Source organism: Bactrocera tryoni, chromosome 1 (assembly GCF_016617805.1).
Source record: "Bactrocera tryoni isolate S06 chromosome 1, CSIRO_BtryS06_freeze2, whole genome shotgun sequence".
Lineage (NCBI taxonomy): Eukaryota > Metazoa > Arthropoda > Insecta > Diptera > Tephritidae > Bactrocera > Bactrocera tryoni.
This window is the reverse complement of record NC_052499.1, coordinates 48,517,432-48,543,504: the sequence shown is the minus strand read 5'-3', so window position 1 is coordinate 48,543,504 and position 26,073 is coordinate 48,517,432. Positions and strand designations below refer to the sequence as shown.

Here is a 26,073-nt window from a genome sequence, read left to right as displayed (position 1 = left end):
AATTGGTAACTTGAATTGCAAAGAAACTTGTGCAAGAATTCTAAAATTATAGTGTTCTTGTTTTTTTTCGGAGCACAAACAAATAAATGTAGCACAGTAGTGCCAAGGAAACACGTCAGTATGTACGCTCATGTATGTGTGTGTGTACGTATTTTTAGTCATGCAGACGTTTTTATGCAACGAATAATTTCTTTATTTGCATAAATTAGCACCGACTAGCACAAAAAACCTGCAGCTCGCAGTAACAGTGAAATACACTATATTAAATGTATATATAACACATATACATACATATGTACATACGTACATAAACTAGTTGCAGATGATTGTATATGTTTGTGTGCGAGCGCAAACAGGTCATCTTTAAAAAGAACACATTTAATAAATAAAAGTTCTAATGCCATTTCGAAATTTAAGTTGTTTCACCAGAACCAGAAGTGGTGTCTGGAACGTCTTCTTTATTTGCTGAATATTCATACAAATCTGATATTTGTTGATTCGTGCGCATGCACAATGCTTCATAGATACACATATGTGTGTGGGTGGGTGGGTGTGTAAGCCTTCATAAGCTTGTAAGTTTGTTTAACTGTTGCGCACGCGCATGTGCTACTTGCATTTACATCACATGTCTTGTGTTACACATGAGGTAACTTTACTCCATAGTAAAAACGAATGGATCGCAAAATCATCAGGAACCATTTTCTTCTGCTTATATGACTAACTTTCTTCGACTGCAGCAGTTAGACTGATGTCATTGTCTGCGACTTTCTTTGACATTCGCCGGTTTTTGTATAAATCTCGTACTAATTAGCCGGTTTCGGTTGGCAACTGATGTTCGCTTAACTTCGTTGCTGGTGCGAATGGCTTGGTTGGCGCAGAAACCGTCATCTGCTGCATATTAGCACGTGTTCTTACCAGTTTGAGGGTTGTGACGTAACGGTTTGTCAGTCAGCTGCTACGGTTTTCGGGAGACTAACGCAATTTTCGTTTGCTAAGTAAACGAAAACGAAAGCGCTAAAGTCCAGTTGTTATTCAGCTAAAATATTGACAATTTATTGCTGGCACTCTATTGCTTTACGCTAACTGTTTTTGATTATTGTTACTTTTGCATTTAATGCATCAAAGCTGAAGCAATTGTGATTGCATTTGTGGTGTTGAAACCAAACCAATAAGCGTAGAAGTTTAGCTGTTACGCTCGGACAGCATTAATATGTGAATTATATGGTATATGCTCAGCCTTGAAATCCAATTGAAAAGTAAAGTTCTTTTCCGACGAACAAATACCAAAGTCCCTCATCATTCCCGTCCTGCTAAATATATGGTACGGAGGCATGGACAATGAGATCTGATGAGTAAGCCTTAGGATTGTTCGAGAGAAGAGTTTTGCGGAAGATTTATGTTCCTTTGCGCATTGCAAGGTCCGCAGTGGAAGAAACGATGAGTTGTTCGAGTTATACTATATGACGACATTGACATATGTACTACAAGGAAGCAAGAGACACGGGCTGCGCTGGCTAGGTCATGTTATCCAGATGGAAGAGAACACTCCAGCTATGAAGGTTTTCGATTCAGTACCCACCGGTGGTAGCAGAGGAGGAGGTAGACTTTCACTGCGTTATAAAGATCAGATGGAGAAGAACCTGGCTGCACTTGGTTTCGAATCGGCGCCAAAAATTTTGATACATCGCAATAAAATGTTTATCTCCACAAAACCCTTTTAAAAATGATATTCTAATACTAAACAAAACCAGCTTGGAAAATAATGAAACCCATAAAACCCATCTACTTTGTGGTGTATGCGTTCATAATATTTAATGAAGACGTAAGTAAGCCTAAGTTCGATCTGAATTACACACTCTCAGAAATTCGAAGAATTTTGAAATTTAGAGACATTATTCCATCAGTGTGAAAATGCGACAAGTAATTTTCATAAACTTATCTTGAAGCCAATTTTACTCCATTAAGAGAGTTCTGCATTGACAGAAACAAATGGTAGTCCGATGGTGCTAGGTCAGGGCTATATGGTGGATGCATCAAAATTTCCCAGCCAAGCTCTCTTAGTTTTTGCCGAGTCATCAAAGATGTGTGTGATCTAGCGTTGTCCTGATGGTAAACGAAGCCCTTTCTGTTGATCAGTTTCGGCCATTTTTTTCAATTGCTTGCTTCAATCTCATCAATTGTTGACAGTAAAATCTAGAATCAATCAGCTCACAGTAGATGATTTCTTTCCAATCCCATCAAACACTCAGCATAACCTTTCGAGGCGTCAATTCTGGCTTTGTGACAATTTGTAGAGCTTCACCATGCTTGGACCATGGCCTTTTTCGCACATTATTGTCGTAATTGGTCCACTTTTCGTCCCTTGTTACCATTCGGGCAATATTACGATTCTTTTGGCGCCGCGATTTGATTGTACGGATGGATGGAGGAGGTCCTGAGGATTAAAAAATGTATACAATGTATGTGCCACCATTCGCTTCAGAAATGGTTCGATTTCATTTCGTTTCAGCAAAGAATCGCATATGTTAATAAGGTCCATTAAATTTTTAACAGACAATTCATGTGGTACCCACTTATCGAGCTTCTTTTTGTAACCAGCCTTTATTAAATGGTTTAAAACCGTTTGATGATAAATATGTACTAAGTTTCTTGGCAATGTCATGGCTGCTTATGTGACGGTCCTGTTCAATCTTTTCCATAATTTCATCGACTTTTTCACCGATAGGTCGACCAGAGCGAGGTGCATCTTTCACATCGAAATTTCCATAAACAGAAGCGAGCGAATCATTGTTGTGCTCCACGAACTGACACAGCATCGACTCCGTAAACTTCACAAAATTTCTTTGGCGGCTTGTGTGGCATTCTTCTGTTTTTATACTCTCGCAACAATGTTGCTAAGGAGAGTATTATAGTTTTGTTCACATAACGGTTGTTTGTAAGTCCTAAAACTAAACGAGTCAGATATAGGGTTATATATACCAAAGTGATCAGGGGGACGAGTAGAGTCGAAATCCGGATGTCTGTCTGTCCGTCCGTCCGTGCAAGCTGTAACTTGAGTAAAAATTGAGATAACATGATGAAACTTGGTACATTACTTGGTATTTCTTGGCTCCATAAGAAGGTTAAGTTCGAAGATGGGCAAAATCGGCCAACTGCCACGCCCACAAAATGGCGGAAACCGAAAACCTATAAAGTGTCATAACTAAGCCATAAATAAAGATATTAAAGTGAAATTTGGCACAAAGGATCACATTAGGGAGTGGCATATTTGTACGCAATTTTTTTGGAAAAGTGGGCGTGGCCCCGCCCCTACTAAATTTTTTGTACATGTCTCAGAAACTACTATAGCTATGTCAACCAAACTCTACAGAGTCGTTTCCTTCAGGCATTTCCATATACAGTTCAAAAATGGAAAAAATCGGATAATAACCACGCCCACCTCCCATACAAAGGTTATGTTGAAAATCACTAAAAGTGCGTTAACCGACTAACAAAAAACGTCAGAAACACTAAATTTAACGGAAGAAATTGCAGAAGGAAGCTGCACCCAGGCTTTTTTTTTAAATTGAAAATGGGCGTGGCCTCGCCCACTTATGGACCAAAAACCATATCTCTGGAACTACTAGACCGATTTCAATGAAATTCGGTATGTAACATTTTCTTAACACCCTGATGACATGTACAAAATATGGGTGAAATCGGTTAAGAACCACGCCTTTTTTCAATATAACGCTATTTTGAATTCCATCTGATGCCTTCTCTGTATAATACGAGTATATACATTAGGAACCAATGATGATAGCGGAATAAAACTTTACAAAAATACGGTATTTGAAAAATATGCAAAATTACGTATTATGAAATCTCGATTATCACTTTACCATGCGAGAGTATAAAATGTTCGGTGACACCCGAACTTAGCCCTTCCTTACTTGTTTATAAAAAATTTCAAAATATAATATAAAAAATATATTTCTTCATTATTTTCACTCCTTCTTAAACAGCTGTATCTTTTTTTCAACTTCTCCGAATTTTTTTAGGTTAAATGAAGCTTAAAATCTCACCTTTCCAACAATATATGGTATGAGACATTTTTTAAATTTAAAAAATATCAATTTCGATAACTAATTATACGCTTTTAACAATATTTCAGTGTTCAAATTTTATACTTACCGGCTATGCTTAGAAGAGATTTGTTGACGCAAGCCATTAAAATTATCGATTCACCAATATGTTTAATACAAATGGAGAATCCAACATACATATACATTTTATGATGTTCTGATGAGCTAATGCTGGTTATAAGATTTTTTGTATTTCCTATTTTTTCACGCTATCATGATGGATTATTCTTTCGATCAAGCTCATTTAATGGTCATTCAATATCAGTTTGTGCATTCTTGGTTATTTTTTGTGTTATATAATCTTTTGAAGGACCACCTACAAAGGAGTACGTCGTTTGCAGGCCAATTCATTTAGTAACCGTCCAGTAACTATTGGGTTGAGCACTATTTTTTATACAAAACATGATGGTTCATTAACATTCAAAAATTATGACAATTAGTGTGTCTTTCGAAGCTGCTTGTTTATGTTGAAGCATTTTTTTCCAGAGTCTACTTTATCACGACCACAAGTATTTAAGTGGCACTAAACTAGCCTGCTGAGAGTTGTCCATCGTCCTTTGTTAATGACGATAACATCGAAAAAGTTAAAGAGCCACTGCTTGAATATCATCGCACTGGCATAAGAAAAATAAGAGAGATTCTCAACATCTCTTATGCATCGACTACATTATTTTGGTTAATGTTTCGAGTATGAAACGTATCCATGTTAGACTCGTACCAAAATACCTAAGGAATACTTGATGACGTGGATGAGAATCCTACATTCATCATAAACATCATTACTGGGGACAAAACGTGGATTCCGAGAAAGGCGCACCAAATATGAGCCGAAAGAAAAAAAAACAACAAATTCACTGAAGGCCGTCAGAGCCGAGGTTTACAATGAATGTATGGTAAGTTGAATTAATCATTGGCACACTTGTGTTGGTGTAGGAGCCCTGAACTATTTTGAAGGTGTTAATAAAGATTTGTAATAAAATATGTGAAAATGTTTTTTGTTAGTTCTGGTCATTTGTGATCACATGTTAGGTAAATGTTATTTCATTATTTTATTGAATATGTTAAAACCTTTTAACTAAGCTGAAGCTATTCGAGGTTATAGAGAAAGTTAACATAGGTAAATGTTTTTTGTACTAATTCATTCTGCAATAATGCCCTCATAATATTATTTATGCTTAAAATAAGCCCGTTTATATTTGTAAAACATAATTTTTCATCTACCCTGAACAGGGTACATTAAGTTTGTCACGAAGTTTGTAACAACCAGAAGGAAGCGTCGGAGACCCTATAAAGTATATATATAAATGATCAGTATGTTGAGCTAAGTCGATTTAGCCATGTCCGTCTGTCTGTCCGTCCGTCCGTCTGTATTTAAACGAACTAGTCCCTCAGTTTTTAGGATATCGTTTTGAAATTTTACAAACGTCACTTTCTCTTTAAGGAGCTGCTCTTTTGTCGGAAAGCTTTCACATTTCACAATGTACTTATCTTCACAAAAGTTGGCACAGGTTATTTTTTAGGGCAACAATGTAATCTCCGAAGAAATTGTTCAGATCGGTTAACTACAGCTTATAGCTGCCATTCAAACCGAACGATCGCAAACAAGGCTTGTATAGAAAACTTTCGCATTTGACGTGGTATCTTCGCGAAATTCGACATGGCTTAAGGCAATAATATAATCTACGAAAAAATTGTTTAGATCGGATGGGAGGATGGAGTCATGTGTAGAAGTACATGCAAGTGAGGAAAGTTCTCTGATCGCCATTCACTTGGGAGTGGCCAGAAACGATTCTTTTACATATGACTCAAGCAGCTCACGACTTACGGTCTTTGACCAAGTATCCTCTGGGTAGCCTAAGAACATTCGTTTGAAGGCGAGCTAAAGTGAGAAGGCGAAACATCCCCTACATAGGGTTGTGCGCTGGGTTTGGGACCCGCCACGTAAAAAACAGTACCAATGAAAACTAAACGACAGCCTCGGATGAGAGACCCCCCTTTTGATGACGACCATGGCAAACGAAATAAGGACTACGATTTGAGGGCATGCACCTGGAATGTCCGGTCCCTTAATTGGGAAGGTGCCGCTGCCCAACTGGTGGATGTCCTCGTGAAAATAAAGGGTGACATCACCGCCGTCCACAAGGACAGAGACGAGTAGGTCCTTGTGGCCATGTAAAAGAGCGCAAGTTTGGTGTGGGATTCGTGGTGGAGAGAGACTCCGTCGCCGAGTACTATCATTCAATGCGGTGAATGAACGTCTAGCCACAATCCGCATCAAAGCGAGGTTCATCAACATATCGCTGATCTGCGCCCACGCCCCGACGGAAGAGAAGGACGATGTGACCAAAGATCCCCAAATAGGTTGAGGCTGATCGACTTCGCCGGGGCCCGAAATATGGTTATCTGTAGTACTAGATTCCAGCATAAGAAGATACATCAAGTTACCTGGCTGTGTCCGGATCGAAAAACCACCAACCAGATCGATCATGTTGTGATAGACGGAAGACACGTCTCCAGTGTTTTTGATATGCGTGCGCTCCGAGGTCCTAACATCGACTCGGACCACTATCTTGTTGCAGCCAAGATTCGCACCCGCCTTTGTGCAGCAAAAAACGCACGCCAACAAACACAAGGAAGGTTCGACGTCGAGAAACTGCAATCACAACAGACAGCCGAACGATTTTCTACTCGGCTTGCAATCCTGCTCTCTGAGAGCACTCGTGAACAACTCGTTATAAGGGAACTGTGGGACGGCATTTCAAATTCCTTACGTACAGCTGCAACCGAAACCATTGGTTTTCGGAAAGTGCAAAAAAACAGCTAATACGACGAGGAGTGCCGTGTCGTAGCGGAGAGAAAACAGGCTGCCTACCTCGCAACGTTACGATCGACCACAACACGTGCCTGATGGGATAGATACCGAGAGTTGAAGAGGGAAGCGAGACTCATTTTCAGACAGAAAAAAAAAGAGGCCGACGTTCGTGAGTACGAAGAGCTTGATAAGCTGGCCGACAGGGGTAATGCTCGAAAATTCTACGAAAAAATGCGGCGGTTAACTGAAGGTTGCCAGACCGGAGCATACTCTTGCAGAAACCCCAAAGGTGATGTAGTCACCGATGCGCAGAGCATACTTAAATTATGGAGGGAACACTTCTCCAACCTGCTGAATGGCAGTGAATGCACAACGCCAGGAGAAGGCGAACCCGATTCCCCAATCGATGACGATGGAGCAGACGTTCCATTGGCCGACCAAGAAGAAGTTCGAATAGCAATTATCCGTCTGAAGAACAACAAAGCGGCGGGGGCCGATGGATTGCCGGCCGAGCTATTCAAACACGGCGGCGAAAAACTGATAAGAAGCATGCATCAGCTTCTTTGCAAAATATGGTCGGACGAAAGCATGCCCAACTATTGGAATTTAAGTGTGATATGCCCAATCCATAAAAAAGGAGACGACACAATCTGCGCCAACTACCGTGGGATTAGCCTCCTCAACATCGCATATAAGGTTCTATCGAGCGTATTGTGTGAAAGATTAAAGCCCACCGACGAAATATCTCCTGTCATCAAACAAACAGTCGCCGCACTCGCGACTTGGCTCTCACGTCACTGTTGACAGTCATAACGTAGTCGTGAAGTCGTAGATAATTTCGTCTATCTTGGAACCAGCGTAAACACCACCAACAATGTCAGCCTGGAAATCCAACGCAGGATTGCTCTTGCCAACAGGTGCTACTTCGGACTGAGTAGGCAATTGAGAAGCAAAGTCCTCTCCCGACGAACAAAAACCAAACTCTATAAGTCACTCATAATTCCCGTCCTGCTGTATGGTGCAGAGGCTTGGACGATGACAACAACTGATGAGTCGACGTTGCGAGTTTTCGAGAGAAAAGTTCTGCGAAAGATTTATGGTCTTTTGTGCGTTGGCCACGGCGAATATCGCATCCGATGGAATGATGAGCTGTACGAGATATATGACGACATTGACATAGTTCAGCGAATTAAAAGACAGCGGCTACGCTGGCTAGGTCATGTTGTCCGAATGGATGAAAACACTCCAGCATTCGACGCAGTACCCGCCGGGGGAAGCAGAGAAAGAGGAAGACCTCCACTCCGTTGGAAGGACCAAGTGGAGAAGGACCTGGCTACGCTTGGAATACCCAATTGGCGCCACGTAGCGAAAAGAAGAAACGACTGGCGCGCTGTTGTTAACTCGGCAATTAAGAAGAAGAAGAAGATCGGATTACTATAGCTTATAGCTTCCATATACTGAACACATAGTTACTAAAAGAAATGCACCTGTGAAGGGTATATTAGCTTCGGTGCCGCCGAAATTAACGTTTTTTCTTGTTTTTATTAGAAACAAAAATTCGATATTTTGGAAATAATTTTTTGTTTTTTGAAACCTATAAAATTTTTCTCCAGTCGTTTGCTATATAAATGGTGCAATGGTAAACAAAATATCTTTCTATTAACTTTCTGAGCTTGAATCAAAAGATCTTAGTTTTCGTTTTTAAAATTTTTTACTAACACTCTTATTTCATTGTCAGCTGTCAACTTTCTTTTTTATATGGCCATATACATGTCGACTCCTTTCCGCTATTAAAACTTCCTGAACTTTCAAGTCAATATTTTTATTTATTTTTAGAACGGGCTCCAGTTGTCTGGAGACAAAAAAAAAGATTTATTTCACGGAAATATTTTAATGACAGCTCTTAAACAAATAATTGGATTTTGAGTGAATATATCGTTAAGCTCTTCTTATCTGTTGCTCCGCCTAAGACGGCAATGCAAAATGACAAATGTACAATTTTCCAAATGAATTACAACAGCTGACTGCGCAGGCCTTTTCAACTAGAGGTATAAAAGACAATGGCTTGATAGCTGGCAGGTTAGTAGCGTCTGTAAAACCTATTACGATACTAACGACTTTTACAACGCCAACAAAGCACTCGGCTGGCTCATAAGTAACGGAAGTTCAGAGTTGTTCTCCAAATATCAAATAAGTGCTTCTTCTTGTTGTATTGTACTCTAAGTGTTTGTGAATCTAAAATGCATTTCGCCGAGTTTTTCAAGCTTTGTCAGAAGTTGCTATTCTTCTTGCCCCTAACCACCGCTAATCATCCAGAAACAACTACAACTGCACAGCGCGGTGAGTGTGGTTTCAAATTTTGTGTGTTTTTGTTATTGCGGTGTATCACTTTTACAGAAAGGAAGAAATTTTGAAAAAAAAAAAATTTTAATTCTGAAAAAAAAAAAAATTAAAAAAAATATTAAATTATAAATAAATACAATTTTTAAGGAAATTTCGAAAAAGAATTTAAATGAAAAAAAAATTCAATTTTGAAAAAAAAAAATTAAATTTTTAAAATAAAACAATTTAAACAAAATTTACAAAAAAATTTAACGAATTATTACAAAAAAATTTGAAAACAAAATAGCATATTATTATGCATTTACTGCTGCATTCTAATTACTTTTGCATGCTTTTAAACAATTTTATTTATTTTTTCCCCGCTGAAGTTGTTTTTCGCTGATCATTGATCATTTGTTTTCATATTCTGCACACTCTCTTCACCCTCGTTACACTTGAGTAGCATTCGAAGAACAGAACTCAAAATACCTATGTGTACCACTCACTCATTCATATAATTAACCACCAGTAGCCGCGTATTAAGCGTTCGTGCTGCCCTGTTGCCGGTATAAGTAGTTCCGTAGCTGTCAAAGATTTCCGTAGGCGTGCCTTGTATCTGTGCAAATATCTACATATCTATGTATGTATGTATTTATGCAAGTGCTCAGTTAATCTCAACAAACGCAGAATAAATTTACCAGTGTTTTGTGATTTATGATCGATTGCCCTAATGGCCGCCAATATTTCTTGATTTCTATGTTCTGTTGAATTTTAACAAATTATTAAGTGCTGAGCTAGAAAATGTACGTAAGTGATTACATATCATTAATTAAGTTCTCAACGAATCTAAATTTATATTATGGTCATGGTTATGATTTTCGCAGGGTCATAAGAGTCATTAGGTGTTTCTTGAGCATACATAAAATCCCGATAGACATAAATCCCTGAAGCCTAATATCACTTTAGATTTTTTTTTTGAAAAAATAAAATGAAAAGCGTTTACTTTTGTTCGAAAACGATTAGAGATATTGGGAATGTCCATAAAGCATGATCGATAAAGAAATTTAAAAATTAAGTTCTTTCAAAAACAAAAAAAAAACAATCTTTTTCTGCTTTAAACAAGTAATACATTTTACCACATATTTCTTTCACCCTTCTTCTTGTCTCGCTCCTACTTAATACTAAAAATATTATATATTATATATTGTAAAAACCTAAGCTATAATACGCTCCACAAACACAAAATATTCCTTACAAGAACTGATTTTAATAATTCAGCTGCCTACGCTATACATTTGTTATAGTGATGCGATCTGAACAATTTCTTCGAAGATTGCCTTAGACAAAGAGCCATGCCAAATTTTGTAAAAATATTGGGTAGCCGAAAAAGTCTTTTCCTATTTTCTCAATAGATGTCGTTGCAATCGTAAATCTCTGGTGCTACCAATCACATTGTGTTGGAAAGCTGAGATTTATTTAACCATTCATTTAAACAAAAAAAAATAAAATTCGAAAATTGAAATTGAAAAAAAGTCACAGCTGTTCAAAAATGAGTGAAAATAATGAAGAAATTCGCTATATTTTGAAATTTTTTTATAAAAAAGGGAATAATGCCACGCAAGCCAGCAATGAAATTTGTGAAATTTACGGAGGCGATGCTATATCAGTTCGTGTAGCATAACAATGGTACGCTTGCTTTCATTCTGGAAATTTTGATTTACTCGGATGAAAGTTTTAGAAGCTGAAAAATAGCAAAAAGTGGTATACCAAAATGATACATATTTTTTTATTTATTTATTAGTATAAATATAAAAAAAAATAAGTTGAAGTTTGATAGGAAATACGAAAATGGAAAGGTTTTCCATGCAAGCACTTGATTCCGACCGTTCAGTTTGTATTACAGCTACTTACATATATGCTATAGTGTTTCAATATCGTCAACTCTGACAACTGAGCAGCTTTTAGTGGAGCAAACGACGTTTGCAAAGTTTCAGATCGATAGCGTAGTTGAATCAACATTGAACATACGTGTATGTCTGTGCATATTAAATTTATAGCAAACTGTCCAGGGTATAAAAAATTGATAAAAATATCGCAGTTAAATTTAAAAATTATAAAATAAAATTTTTTTCGTATAAATTAAATTTGCACTATTTTTTGTAAGAAAACCCAACACTCAGCTGTATTAGTATAAATATTTGCACTAACACGTGATCAGTCACTCACGTTCCTAAAACTGATATAATTGTCTGGTAATTAACTATAATTAGTGATAAAGATTGTGAAAATATGAGTATTGAGAAATTTTAAAATGGAATATACATTTCTATAGTTAACTTCAACCAGGAATACTTAATGTGAAATGTACTAAATGTACTTATCTCCATATAAGTAGTCAATGATTTTCGAGTGACGTATACGCCACGGCGATCTATTTCCTGATTTACTTTGATAAAATAAGCGTTCATTTTTTCGAGTAAATGTTTAAAGTTCATTAGCATATATGTACAACAAAAGTTAAATAAAACATTTAAAGCACTTTAAGAATATATGAACTTGGAAAACACTTGAAACTTCCCGATATGGATTTGAAGAATTTAAAGAAAGTAATTAGGTTATATTGCAGCCATTCGTCACCTAAAATGCAAAATAACATAACATGAAAAAAATCGAAATTGCATTATTTATTGCCTACAATTCACTACAACATATTAGATATATGTAGTATAAAATTTTCGTCTTCCGCTGTCAGATATAACCAATATAGAACCATTTATAACCAAAACTCTAATTTTTTCAATATTAGTGGTTTCTATTAAATTGTTTTTCCTTCGTATGTAAACTAATAAAAAGTGATGTTACGTTATTGACGAATTGTAGATGTATTTGAAATTTAAAAATTTTTTTTTAATACACAATTTCAATTTATAAAACTAAAATTAGCATTTTTTGTCCAAATAATTATTTTGAGAACTTTTATTACTATGCATTTTATACATTATATAACTTTTTAGAAATTTATATGCAGCCACTTTAACACTTACCGGCTTCTTTGTGTAAACAAAGTAATCGTAAACTCTCAATACCACAGCTTAGCCGGCGATCAATAGCTGCAAAGCTTCTAAAAGTTTTATGACGCACTTAAACTACTCATGCTATAGAAAATTAGCTTGTTATTGTTTCTTTTACTAACTGGCAAACTTGCAATTTAGAGTTATTTAAGCTCTCTTTTTTCTATTCACACTTTCTTCCATTAAGGCAATTTTCAAACGATTTTTATATTTTTTAAAGTAGCTTGACTAAAAGAACATTTACAAAGACAGTTGAATGGTAATTTGCAGTGTTATTAATGCTTAATTTAATTATTTTGTCGTGACATATTTATTTGAATGGAATATTACATTTTGTCGACTTATTTTGCAGAAATTCGTTTCAGTGGTATTGTGTGTTTGGATAGTGATAAGTGAGTAAACGTTGCCTTAATTTTTTTTTAATTCATAGGCAGAAAATAAAACAAAATTCGCTGAAGATAGCGAAGGTCATCATCCCATTATATATGTATGTATATATACATATATATTTTTTTTTGAAACTCTATTTTTTAAATCGTTCCACTCACATCGCTACCGAAAGTATCCGCTTGAAATTTTAACTGTAGCTTCACAGTAATACAAGTCTTATCTAATAAATAACGTATGATATTTTTTTTATTACTGCACTTTATTCTTATATACAATTATATATATTGCACACTTATTGGGAGAAAAACTTAACCTTAAAATTTAGAAGTTCGACATTAAAGTAAAAATTTGTTGTAAATGTGGGTTAGAATCCCATTTATTATTCAGATAGCCGAAATACTTAGAATCACCATCGAAAAATGTGCTTCCGCAAAAGAGTCCCACCCGTCGCCATTTTGTATATAAAATGTCAATATAAAATTCAATTGGTTTCTCCAAACTCTCAGAATAAATTGTTGAGCTTTTGAGGGCACTCGACCAGCGTAACCTCTTTAGACATGCAACGTGTATCTGCTAATTCTCTAACATCAACATACATTTTCAATACTATTCGCTTTTAAGCATTTTCAATTTTCATAGGAATAATTTTCAAGAAAATCGTCGATTTATTCCATATAGGTTCACATTTTCAATATTTTGATCTTAACAGGTTCCCTGTCCCCATACAAAAATTAATTTTTAACGGTACACGTGTAACACTTATTTTTGAAATTATATTGCTGTAGGCGTTTTTAGAGGCTATCGTTGAATTTTTGAACTATCCCACACATCTTGACAGCAATATAACCGTAACAAAAAATTTGTATCAACTATGATACACGAACGTGTCACTACGAAGTTGAATTGCATACGCTCAATGTATCATCAGTGATACATATCATATATTTTTTAATTTATTTGTATATATATTAGAGTGATTCAAAAAAAATTTTTTTTTTCGTTTGGTACTTCGGGAAAATAGGTTCCTAGACACCTCTAAGAAAGCCTCTCATATATGAGTTTTAATTGTAACGGGAAGGTCCTCCTACACATACAGTTTTCTATTTTTCTTATTATCAGATAGAAAATTTATATCTCGCTTTCAATTACTTGAAAAATATATCTTGTTCCTAAAATTTTGTTGGAAATTGAATGCTCTACAAAAAAGGTCTATTAAGATTTTTTCGTAAACCCAAACGTTTAAAGATTTTGAAGACGTGATCTTGGACTGCGCCAAAATAAGGCTCTCCACTGCTTCAATGATTCCGGCTTTCTCCGTAGATGAGACCTAAAAAAACCTTTGCTGTTGATATTGTCCTTTCAATCGCCTAAGATCGAAAAAATATTAAAAATTTACAAAGTTGCGGCTTAAAAAAAGCAGAAGAAACTATTTGTGATATTGATGAAAAGTTTTAGGAGGTAATATTCACAGCTATGAAATAACAGGTTAGGTTAATCTGGCAGACCAATAAGCCACGCATAGACCAGTTTGAACATGAAGAGTAGTCTTCCTTTAAGATACCTGCGCTTGACGCGGATTTTAACAGACCCTGCAGCCTCATTATCGATACATCCTCCAGTGTATCATACCGTGGGGACCCCAGATGCTTACAGCGTAGACGTGCCAATGCAGGACCAGTGCAAAAGAGATGCTCCATTGTTTCCCTGTTGCCTTGCTCTAGACATTTCCCGCAGTCTTCTTGTTCTGTCAGCCTTATTGCTCCATTGGTTTCCTGCAGCCTTGCTCTAGACATTTCCCGCAGTCTTCTCGATCTGTCAGCCCCATTCCGCGAGACAGACAGACAGTGACAAGTTAGTATTCCCTTCATGTTCCTACAGTCTCTTCTATCAAGTGCCAATGGGAATTTCGTGTACTACCGATCTACCGTTTTGCACATGACTTTTGCTGTTTTGCAACCAGGAAGCTCGTTCCATCGGGTTTTGATTTTCTTTAACATGCTTCATCGTATAGAAAATGCATGGGTTTCCGAATATTGATCACGTTTTCGGATATTAGCCGCACATCATTCTTAGCAATCTCACCAATCTTGCTTGGCTGTCTATGTAGATGCCTGCCGGTGCATTAGAGACCAGCTCCGCTGCTTTCGCTAGTTTCCTAACTATGCGTAGTATATTCCCGCATCAACTCCATCGTCCATTTTCGAGCCATCCGTATAGATGTTTAGAGTGTTGCGCATACCTTTACACCAGCCATATTTTTCTATGTTTATTTGGAACTTCTTTTCCAGTTGAAAAGTGAGATCACATAGTCGGTGTTTGCCCAACCGCCTTTACCCACCGAGCTATGTATGCCTAAATGTTCCATATGTTATAAACTATTAAAAAATGGGTAAAATATATTTTTTTAATTTCACATTGTGCCCCTTTTTTTAAACAATTGAAATATATGTACATATTACCGGTTGATGGCTAAAGATAAAATGTCAATGTATCGTTGGAATAAATATTTGTATTGTTGCTTTTTTGTTCTGCTTTTTATTTTACAATTTTTATATTATTTACAGTTACTGAGGTAATTTAATATTGTTATATTTTCTGTTACATTTTTTTTGTTTCTAGCAAATACTTTTACCAAATAAATACCAGTATTTACACACACTTGCACTGCCGATAACTGTAAAGGTTTGCTAAAAAATAAATAATTCCGTTGCTTTCTTACGCTCATACAAGCATGAGTATCACTTTGAATTTCCTATACACTTTGTGCCTTAACTCATTTAGCATTAGTCTTAGCCGATTTGTAAGCACAAAAGGTGGCCAACACACCGAGCCCTGTATTGAGGGCGCGCACCGGTTTGCTCGCCCCCGACAACGCACGCATACCCAACGGCAAACCCTTGCCACAACGCGTGCGAAATCCATTGAAGAGATACATATTATTCGAGCTGGCATTCATGATGGCGAACTCTTTCTTCTCGCCCTTGGGCACCAAGCGGAATGTGACATTCTTGGCTTTCAGTGGCGTCACACGATAGTTGAACGTGTGAAATTTACACTTCTGTGTGTCATCACCGCTTTTGGGCTGACAACAAGGGGTGGGCGCCTTATAGCTTGGTTTCTTGACGCATGCGCCAGCCGATTTGCCACCCTTGCCGCCTTTGCCCTTATCGCTTTTTTGCGTTTTCACCCTGCAAATAACGTAGAAATGCTTACATTTGCATAACAAACTCACTACAAATACACTACTTGGTAGCATAACAAAATAAGCCAATCTGCAACTAAAGTATGCGTGTGTTACTTTGTGAACTCGGTTAGTGTGCGATTTGTGTGTGTTGGCGGTTGGTGCGGGTGTGAGTGTGCGCGCGTGCAATTGTACCAATTGCCGAATTAGTATTTACTGCATGGCTGCTTCCTCTACTTGCCGCTTATCGGTTAGTTTACATAATGGTTGGTGATGTGCCGGCGCATAATTGTAGCTCTGGCAGCAAGATGCGACGTTAAATACATACCAAGAAAATGACATCTCCACTCTCGGTCGGGCCCCTAAGAAAAAGTACGCGTGCGAAATGTCGGATATTATAAACGGCAAATCTGCTTATAAAACAGCTGTCCGTACTGTGTTATTAGTACGAGTATGTAATACCGCTTGGTGTAGGCATATGCAAACAAGTGCTCGAACCCAGCAGTAAAACGAAGTGTCCCAGTCCGAAGCTATTTTTGTTTGCTATGACACTAGTTCACTTTTCATGCTTTGCTGCTGAAAACTGTAGATTGGCACAACCCTCAGACGCTATTAATTATTATTTAAATTATTTTATTTTATGGCCTGTAAAAACGTATGCAAGTGAACTGTTATAGTCGAAAAAGCAGGACCTAAATTATGATGGTTAAAATAGTCTTTATTTTTTAAATGTTACAAGATGGTAAATACCATAGAAAAAAATAGATAATCCATGTGTTATCTTACACTTAAAAAAGTGAATATCAAATTTTATTTTTATACTTAAGGACCACCCTAATAGTTTAATTTTTTTTTTCAATTTTATTTATTTTTTTTTAACAATTTTGTAGGCATCCTGCTCTCTGAATTATTGAATTTGTACATGTTACGATGAAGTACCGCATATGTACATATGTCTCCCACTAAAATTATTTAAGCAAACATTTTCACGGCATCCCTATTTCATAGTATGCTCTACTTCTTTGAGATTGCCCTAATTTTCTTCATTTTTTTTTTCTCTTAACAACAGGTTATTCACCTAGATATTATATTACCATATATGCCGTTACTTTTGTGAACTTCGAGTCACATGTATCTCTAACATCTGATTGACATAAGCGCACGACGGCACAGTGCTTCGTGTGCGTGGGACAAAATTTAGACTAATTGTACCGGCAAAAAGGTTATTACGCGCATGCGCCATTTATAAAAACACACAATTATGCGCATGTTTGCTAAATTTCAGTGCTTACAAATGATTACTGAGATCAAACGCTCCACAGCACTTACGCTTTCATATGATTTTGTTAAAATTTCTTCAAATATACGATTTTAAAACGTTTACTGACATCATATCTCGTTGCTATTGTTGTTTGTGTTATTTACAAGCATTTTCCTTAACATTTACTTAAGTAACAACTTACATTTGCTTAAGTAACTAAGTGAGCGTTTAATTGCAAAATACATTGAATTATATGAGCGGCATTAGCGAAATTTCATGCGCGCGTGTGATGATTTTTTGAGGCAGCATGGTGTGACATTTCTTTTGTTTATTTCAATTTTGTTTTTACCTTTCAGCTGGTTCTTTCACCTATGACAACCCCGCAGAATGGCAACTGGAGTATCCGCAATGTGGTGGCCAAAAGCAATCGCCAATTGCCATTAACTCAAATAAGGTGAGTGATAGTATATGGAAAAGCAAGTAGAAACTAGGGTTAAAATAAATATTTAGAGTTACTAATGAATTTAGCATTTCTTACTAGCTTTAACGCTTTGTCTAGTTAAGCGCTTAACCAAAACTTTATCGGCAAACTTGTTGAATTTTGTCAAAGTGTACCGGCATGAAATGAGCGTTTTTTGTGAAAATGAAATACTAATTTTGAATTGGAAAGCAAAAAAAAAATTATTCAAAGTATTGACCACTGCTTTTTGACCACCTTTTTGGCAATTTGTGGATACCATGCCAATAGAAATGTTCGACTTTAGAAGCACACCAATGAGACAGCCAATTTTCGACTTCTGCATCTTTGATGGGTCTGTGTCCCATCGATGAAAACGAATAGTAATCGGAGGCGGCCAAATGTGATGAATACTGCGGGTGGGGTAGCAGCTCCCAGCCAAGTGCTTTTATAGTATCCTGAACCGATTTTGCTTTGTGTGCAGCTACATTTTCGTGTAACAAAATTACTTTGCCGTTTCTTCTGGTTTCTTTTGGTAATTTTTCGATCAATGCATAGTTCAAATCGATCATTTGTTGTCTGTAAGTACAAACAGTTTCACTCTTCTGATCCCACCAAATACAGGGCATTGACTTCTTAGCGAATCGAACTGTTTTTGCAGTTGATAGTTGTCCCGGTTTAAGCCGTTTAGGATTCTTAAAATAAATTCATTTCCATTGTAAGATAAATAGTTGAGGATTGCACTTTGATCTTAGATCTATTGTGGCCTCTTTGTTTTGTTAGTGACAATTCGACGCAGAACCGATTTTCTTTCGTGCTTTTGAAGCAAACTTTTGTTTTTTCGGTTTTCCATTTGTCTTTCATTCAATTCATGTGGCACGCATTTTCGATATATTTACCTTTCCCATAGCTTTCAAATGGACTGAAATTGTTTGTTGTGCCACATTTAACATGGCTGCCATTTGCTTTTGACTTAAGTATCAGCTTCATCCAACATTGCTTGTAGTTCGGCGTCTTCAAACTTTTTTAGTGGTCTTCAAAGTTCTTCATTTCAATCCAAATCGTTATCTGTGAACCGTTGAAACCAGATTTTGCATGTTGCTTCTGAGAAAGCATGATCACAATATGACTCGACAAGCATTCGATGCGACTGTGCAGCATTTTTCTTCCAAAGGAAACAAAAAGTGAAAGACTTCCGCAAATCATCACTTTTTGATGCAAAATTTGACATTTTCAACAGAATGGAAAAATATGTATGATATTATTTGTTCAATGACTGTAATGTAATTGAATATGTTTGACAGATGTCCGAAAAAAAATAAGGCTCCTTCACAACAAATATTCCCTACCAACACATTTGTCTTTTAAGGCTCACTTCTTGCCGGTATGTACTATATGGTGTCTCCAACGTGATACATCCAGTACAAACTTCGTGACAAACTACCTGTTCAGGGTATAATGAGGCCCAAAATTGTATTAAATTCGAGTATAACTTACAGATCATTCACCGTTACTTAATTTACTCTCGTTTATAGATAGTGAACGTCGATATTCCAACGATTGTATTCGGATCCTATGATGTCTTTCTTTCCAACTATGTTGTTTTAGAGAACAATGGACACACTAGTAAGTATAAATACTAATAAAAGTAGTAACTAAAGGTCCTGTAACTAGAGGCTAGTCATTTAAATTCAAAATTTGTTTGTCTTCGTATCAGTTTATGAACTTTAAGCCACATTAAATTCGCTATAAAGTATTATAACTTAGTATCTGTTTTTTTTGGCTCAACTATGCTTCAATAAATAACTTCTACGCACATAGTCAAATTCAATGTACCACCAACAATTGAACACCAGATACCGTACATTACAAATGGACCACTTAATGGCATCTACGAAGCCGTGGAGGTACACTTCCATTGGGGTTCACCATTGACGAAGGGTTCCGAGCATCAACTCAATGGCAAACGTTATGACGTCGAAATGCATGTAGTACACAAAAACTCCAAATACAGCACTGTGGAAGAGGCGCGCGAGTTCGAAGATGGTCTGTCGGTGATAGGCGCTTTCTTTAAAGTCGAGAAGGTAAATGACTTATTGTACTTTTGCTGCTTGCATTTGTGTTAATAAATTAATTTCGGCCTTTTCACTATTTAAAGACTATTGCCAATATTTTCTTCCCTGGTCCGAGCACGGTCTTCAACACAGTGCCGTTTGTGCTTCGCTATAATTCGACGGCATCGACACGACAATTGATTACATTGGGCTCGCTGCTGGCGAATGTTAATCGTGACAACTTTTACACATATCAGGGTTCACTGACAACACCGCCCTGCTCCGAAGCAGTCACATGGATTGTGTACCCAGATGTTATACCCATCTCTGTATTTAATGTGCGTAACGAATATTTTTGCTTTTGTAATCGTTTGCTGAATTTCATTTTTTAAATATGCTCTAATTTACAGCTGAAAAACTTTTGGTTTGTGCGCGATGAGCAGGGCCGGAAATTATTAAACAACTATAGACCCTTGCAACCGATTGGTGATCGTAAAGTCTACTATCGTTCCGATATGGCTGTAGTGGATTATTACTATTAGATTCGGATTTTTGAATGGATTTCCATAAAAAGCTTGAAAGCACGCATTTTTTAGAGACTAAATATTAGAAAAATTTAGTTACAAAATAGCCAATAATCCATATTTACATTTTGAATGCCTTAAATTATTTTTATATTGTTATATAATTTTGTTAATACTAAGAATAAAACAGTAAAATGTAGAAAAAAAACAGTTTTGGTTATCCTTATTTATGTGATTATTTAAATAATTACAACAAAAAAGTTGCACAATTGAAAAGAAACCGATCTTTACTCGCTATATTAAAAAGTTTACACAGAAAACGTAGTATACATTTAGGGTGATACTGATACAGCGTACGAGATCAAATCACTATTGGTGCGGGAGTTTATAGAACGGCTGAACAGTCTATCAGATCGTAAGCAGGTGCATCTTATCTGGGTGCTCGGTCAAAAAGCTATAGCCGGGAATGAACTGGCTGCTGAGTATCCACCAACACGATAGGACCCGAACAACTCCTAGGCATGCACTATGCCAAGTTGCTAGCGGGTTTTTACAAGCTTGAAAGATTTAAATATTAAACTCCTAAGAAACAAACTCAAGCTACTTATTGCCTTCTACACTGATCATTGCAAGGCTCAAGAAACACCTACAAAACATGGGTCTAGCTTCTTGTACGAATTTGCCGGTTCTGCCAGATGGAACCTGAAACTCCAGAACACTTGCGAATTGACTGCAGAACAGTCTGTAGGCGCAGGATAAAGGCCCTTGGATCCATGTTTCTAAATAGGTATCACATCGCCTCAATAGCACCTAGCAGTATATTGGAATTTAGACGTAGACAATAGACCTTAGGTCGCGGTGCAATTCTCATTTATTTATCTAATCTAATCTAGTGTGATACTGAACTAAGTGACGTATTTTCGTAAAACTATACTATGCATAAAGCAATAAGGATATTTATTCCGCTGAAAAGAACTTGCTTACAAAAGGGTTTATATAGACTTCGGGTTTCCTAGAGGAACTTGAAAAAGAGAACTCACACAAGTACACATAAGAAGCCTGTATAAACTTGATCTAAAGATAGCATGATGAAAAGCGGTCTAGAAAATAAAAGCATGCGCTCAAACACTCCATAAACCTTATCTTATCAGCAGATACTAAGGCTTATGGCTTTGTTGATAAAAGAAGGTTGCTGGATTAGTTTGCTCTCTACAGTTTTGTGAAAACAGCTGATTATTTAAATCTACTATAAGATTCCATGAGTTACATCTTCTGAATGACGTTTTATCAGCTGTAAAATAACAACGGGATTTTCAAAATGATCTACAAACTCTTTTGATTTGATTCTTTTAGACTTTATCTTGCGGAGTTTAGAAAGACGCAGGGTTTTGGTCATACTAATATTATCAAGCTTATTCATTTCATTGACTCAAACTGTAAATGAAGTCCATTTTTGAAATAGTTTTATATTTTAATACAAGATAACAAACAAAATAAATGTTGATCTTTAAATAAATTCGAAAATGTATCTTATACCATGTTCAGACCGAAAATTTAAAAGATTAGATTATATTTAAGCATTTCATAACCCAACAGTGTTCTCACTGCCGTTAGAAAGATCAAAAAACAGCTGTTATTGTCATTCAAGAATTCACATCGCTTAATATTTATCAAAAGAAAAGGTTGTCATATAGTATTTTGAAATAAAAAGACGGCTTTTTTTTTAATATTTTGCATATAATAGAAATAATGGATCCATTTTTTCATTTGTGAAGTCGATTTTCAGATGAAATTAGATTCATTGCTTTAAAAAAAAATTTGTTTGTTTACATTTTTTTCCCTTTGTAGTGTCTAAATCAGCTGTGATAATGTAACAGATTTCCAGTGCTGACAAGTAGATTGCCCAAAATCAGAGTCGCACAGAGAGATTTAGCGTGGATCAGTTTGAAATCATTTCAATGAAGTGATTTGGAACTGTCATTTTTGTATGGCGAAATCTTGATACATTTTTAAGATTAGTGGGATAATCCATTCAACAGCCGAAATCGTGTGATTAAGTGTCGGTCTGAACATGGTATTAGCAAAGAAACACTTCGACCCCACCATCAACCAGTATTGATTATATATAGTATAAGCACCAGCACTCGGCAAAAACCAGGATTCGATTCCATTCGCCAAACGTAATCACTTCGGCTGGAAATATCAAACCTCCAGGAATCATTGGTTAAAATTTCTTCAAAAATAAAACAGGTCATAATGTTACAGACAATGGGGAATGCGATAGAATCATGGTGAATGCCTTTTTGTTCCTATCTGCATTGGAGGATGTTGATGTGGACGACCTTGGGTTCCAATAAAACCGTGCTACATGCCATACAGCCAACGAAGCAATCAATTTATTGCAGGAAACTTTTGGTGAACGCAACATTTCGTCGTGCGTCTGCGGTGTGGTCTTCAAGATCGTGCAATTTAAAACCGCTGAACTATTTTTGTGGAGTTGTCTGAAGTCGTTTAGCTACGCAGATAAGCCCGATTGACGATTGACGACATGAAATAGAATATTCGACGTCAATTATTGGAAAAAGTTGTCTAAAATTGGGCCGCTCGGCTAGAATTTATGCGAGTCAGCCGCGGCCGTCACTAACCCGAAATCATTTTTAAAATATTTTGATCATAACATTAAATTGCATGCATTTCACGTCTTTTTAAAAACTGCATGTCTAAGAAAAACACCCTTTATATTAAAGTTTGTAACACACTCAATCAAAGCGAAAATTGCAAAAAAGTTGAATAAATTCTATTTAAATTTGTTTAAGTAAAAAAAGTCGCAATTTCGTGTGTTGGTGTCTTTTATTTTGATTTCTTTTATTTCCATATTTTTATGATCTTTTTCTTAAACTGCTCGAAAACCATATGTGTGTATATCTGACAGATATATTGCCACCAAAATATATATTTAAGTTAATAACGGTTGACTAACTTATTTTTATACACATCCTATTTACAGTTTAAAATCTGCCTTTTATTATAATTTTGTTTCAAATGTTTTTTTGTTTTTGTTTTTGGTGGGTTGAGAAACAACTAGCAGTGGTATTACTTAAGCTCTAGAATTTAGGTACATTTTCGCGTTCGAAATAAATATATACAAACAAAAGTGGCGTTGAAGGCGCTTCTAACTGAAAACAAAACATTTTTATTTCTAAAAATATTTAATTTTTTTTTTTAACTAACTGAAAACAAAAAAATATATTTCTAAAAATATTTAATGTTTTTAACTAACTGAAAACAAAAAATATATTTCTAAAAATATTTATTTTTTTTTAATAAAGTTACTGTTGACTGTGTGCAGAGCAACTGAATAAGTCAGTGTCTTTTATTTGTTTTTGTTATTATTGAGTTTTTGTCTAAATACGTAAAGTGGAGTTGGGCAATTTTTGTGCAATTTAACCGCTAACACTAACGCTCTATATATAGATGTATGTGTGTATATCTGCATCGTCTACTCAGCTACCGTTTTACAGCACCATCATTTTCATCGATATTTATTTTTAATTTTTATTTTTTTAAATTTTTTATTTTTATTTTTTATTAATTTTTTTTTGTATTTTTATTTAATTTTTAATTTTTATTTTATTTTTTAATTTTAATTTAATTTAAAATCTTTTATTTTTATTTAATGATTTTTTTTATTAAAATATTTAAGCCTTGAATTTGGATGCGCGTGGATTTACTGGCTATTTCACTGGTTTTTTGGTTTTTAGGCGTTAAAAACAAATCACAGTTGTATGCGCTGCAGCTGCAAGGTACCGGGTACTAGGCACAACGCTTCAGGTTTAGTGGCATGGCTTTAAAATTAACACATTCATTTAAATAATTAAAAGAGAGAATTTTAAAATTGTTCTAATGCAGTAATTTGCAGTTTTTCTTTAGTTTTAAGTTTTTTTTTTGTTTTTTGATTAAAGGTGCAGTGCCGTTATTTCTCGGTTTCTGTCACACATATCATTTTTGCGTTTCTCAACAGTTATCATCTACGTATTGTGTATATTTTTGTATGCGTGCGTGTGTGTGTCTAGTACATGTCAAGCATTTGCATTATATACCGCTTACATACATATTTATTTAGAGATTTTGCCTGTGAAATAGAAGACATAAGAAGAGAGAGAAAAAAAACAATAATATTCAGCATTGCACGTCATAAATTTAGTATTTCAATATGTGCTAAACATGCCAATCGGAGGGGATAAAACCAATCTGTTGTCAGTCGAACTATACAAGGGGTATTGCATACATACGTTTAGTGTGTGTCTTCAGCAGCGGTTTAATTGAAAATCATATCCAATATTGTCATCAAATTGTTTTTTGTTGTTTTACTTTTTTTTGTAATTATCTTTATTATTATTTTTTATTTTGCTTTTAGGTTTTGCAGTATAAAGCATAGCACATCACAGGGCAAAGCACCTTCCTAGACGTTTTGTGGAAAAATAAGTCTGCAAGCGCTTCTGCACTTGCAGTGGCGTCTAGTTTAGCGCATAAAACATGAAATCATTGACATTGAGAGTTTTTACGAGCTTTATTTTCATTGGAAACAAGCAAATAAGTATGTAATGGCAGGTTAAGTCTAACGAGAACAGGTTGACAGCATGAGTATGAGCGATTTTTATGGTTATGTGATGTATATTACGAATTTTAAACTTAAAATTTCTATTTTAAAATTATATGCACTTAGAGCCAAAATTAACAATGGGAGGATGCTACCAAAACTATTTCGGGAGAGTTAAAGAAAACTATCACCTCCACGAAATTCTCTTCAATTAAAAGACTAATGATTATGCTACCTTTGCCAAGTTAGAATACTGCGGCCATTTAAATAATTTCAGTGGGCAGATGAGGACTTACTCAAAGAGACAGGTTTGGTTAAATAAATTTTTCCGAGTTCTTTGTATAAAGTTATCATACAAAATTGCAACAATAACAAAATGAATCAGAATATATGTATGTATACATACACTTCTAACAAAAAAAAAATATTTTGAGCGCAACTGGAGCTTTAACTATTAGTTACAACAAATACAAAAAAAATATATTATTATTTTTATAATAATTTACTATTATTTTTTGAATAAAATTTATTGAAAAAATATTTTTTTAAGCTGAGAAAATTTGTCTGAAGCACTTTAAAACCCAAAAATATGTTTTTTATTACTTAAAAAGATTACATTGAAATTAGTTTTCGAAAATTTTTATTCATAAATATCTTAATTATAAAGTTATCGATTTACTTTAAATACACATATGTACATACAAGTGTACGTATGTATGTATATTTTAGAATTCCTGTCATCATTTTCAATGGGGTTTTCCCCGCCTGACATCGATCTGTTTAGAAGTAACGGGAATATTAAAACTACGAAAAAAACCTTGATTCGATATAATAGACGGAATTGTCCATAATTTAATATTAAGTTTCACATATTTCTTTTCAAAATATTTAAGTGTGCAATTACAATGTGTTCGCAATTTGTAATAATAATGACATAATAATAATAAAAAAATTATATAATAAAAAATAATAATAAAATGAAATAATAATAAAAGAATAACAAAATAAAAATAACAAAAAATGTCTCTAAAGAAATAATGTGACAACAAAACAATTTGAAAGAAAAAATTATTTACTTTAAAGTTTTTAATTAATTATTTATTTGCAAGAACTGCCGCCAGGGTTGCGAATTTTATAATTAAAAAATTTTAGATTTTATATTAAATTTGTATTTTTTAATCCCGTAATTAAAAGTCTAATTTTTGATTTAAGATTTTTGGGAGTAAAAAGTAACAATTGAGATTTTTTTTAATTTGACTCAGATACGCCAACACAAA

General features: G+C 35.3%; 2 protein-coding genes across 3 annotated transcripts in view; one reads left to right on the top strand and one right to left on the bottom strand.

Annotated features, from left to right (window-relative positions):
• Positions 1-8,996: 8,996 nt before the first annotated feature.
• On the top strand, positions 8,997-20,329 carry LOC120766857 (carbonic anhydrase 2-like). The gene is made up of 6 exons (XM_040092585.1): positions 8,997-9,276; positions 17,518-17,615; positions 19,154-19,244; positions 19,440-19,702; positions 19,777-20,010; positions 20,083-20,329. The coding sequence occupies exons 1-6, from the start codon at positions 9,177-9,179 to the stop codon at positions 20,212-20,214; spliced, it is 918 nt and encodes a 305-aa protein (XP_039948519.1). The 5' UTR covers positions 8,997-9,176; the 3' UTR covers positions 20,215-20,329.
• The window catches only part of LOC120766855 (glycerol-3-phosphate dehydrogenase [NAD(+)], cytoplasmic), a 27,800-nt gene continuing 17,039 nt past the window's right edge, over positions 15,313-26,073 (bottom strand). Inside the window, exon 9 of one of the 2 annotated variants that reach the window (XM_040092582.1) lies at positions 15,313-15,907. In XM_040092582.1, the coding sequence (XP_039948516.1) occupies positions 15,493-15,907 (415 nt within the window). In that variant the 3' untranslated portion in view covers positions 15,313-15,492. Of the gene's footprint in view, positions 15,908-23,941; positions 24,329-26,073 lie in introns of those variants that run through there. The other variant, XM_040092584.1, reaches the window with a different exon arrangement.

Excerpts from the sequence above, each read along its gene's own strand:
- LOC120766857 (XM_040092585.1), top strand. The coding sequence starts at position 9,177 with ATGCATTTCGCCGAGTTTTTCAAGCTTTGTCAGAAGTTGCTATTCTTC. Across the intron at positions 17,616-19,153 it reads TTGCCATTAACTCAAATAAG|ATAGTGAACGTCGATATTCC; the intron begins GTGAGTGATAGT and ends TCTCGTTTATAG. Across the intron at positions 19,703-19,776 it reads CTTTCTTTAAAGTCGAGAAG|ACTATTGCCAATATTTTCTT; the intron begins GTAAATGACTTA and ends CACTATTTAAAG.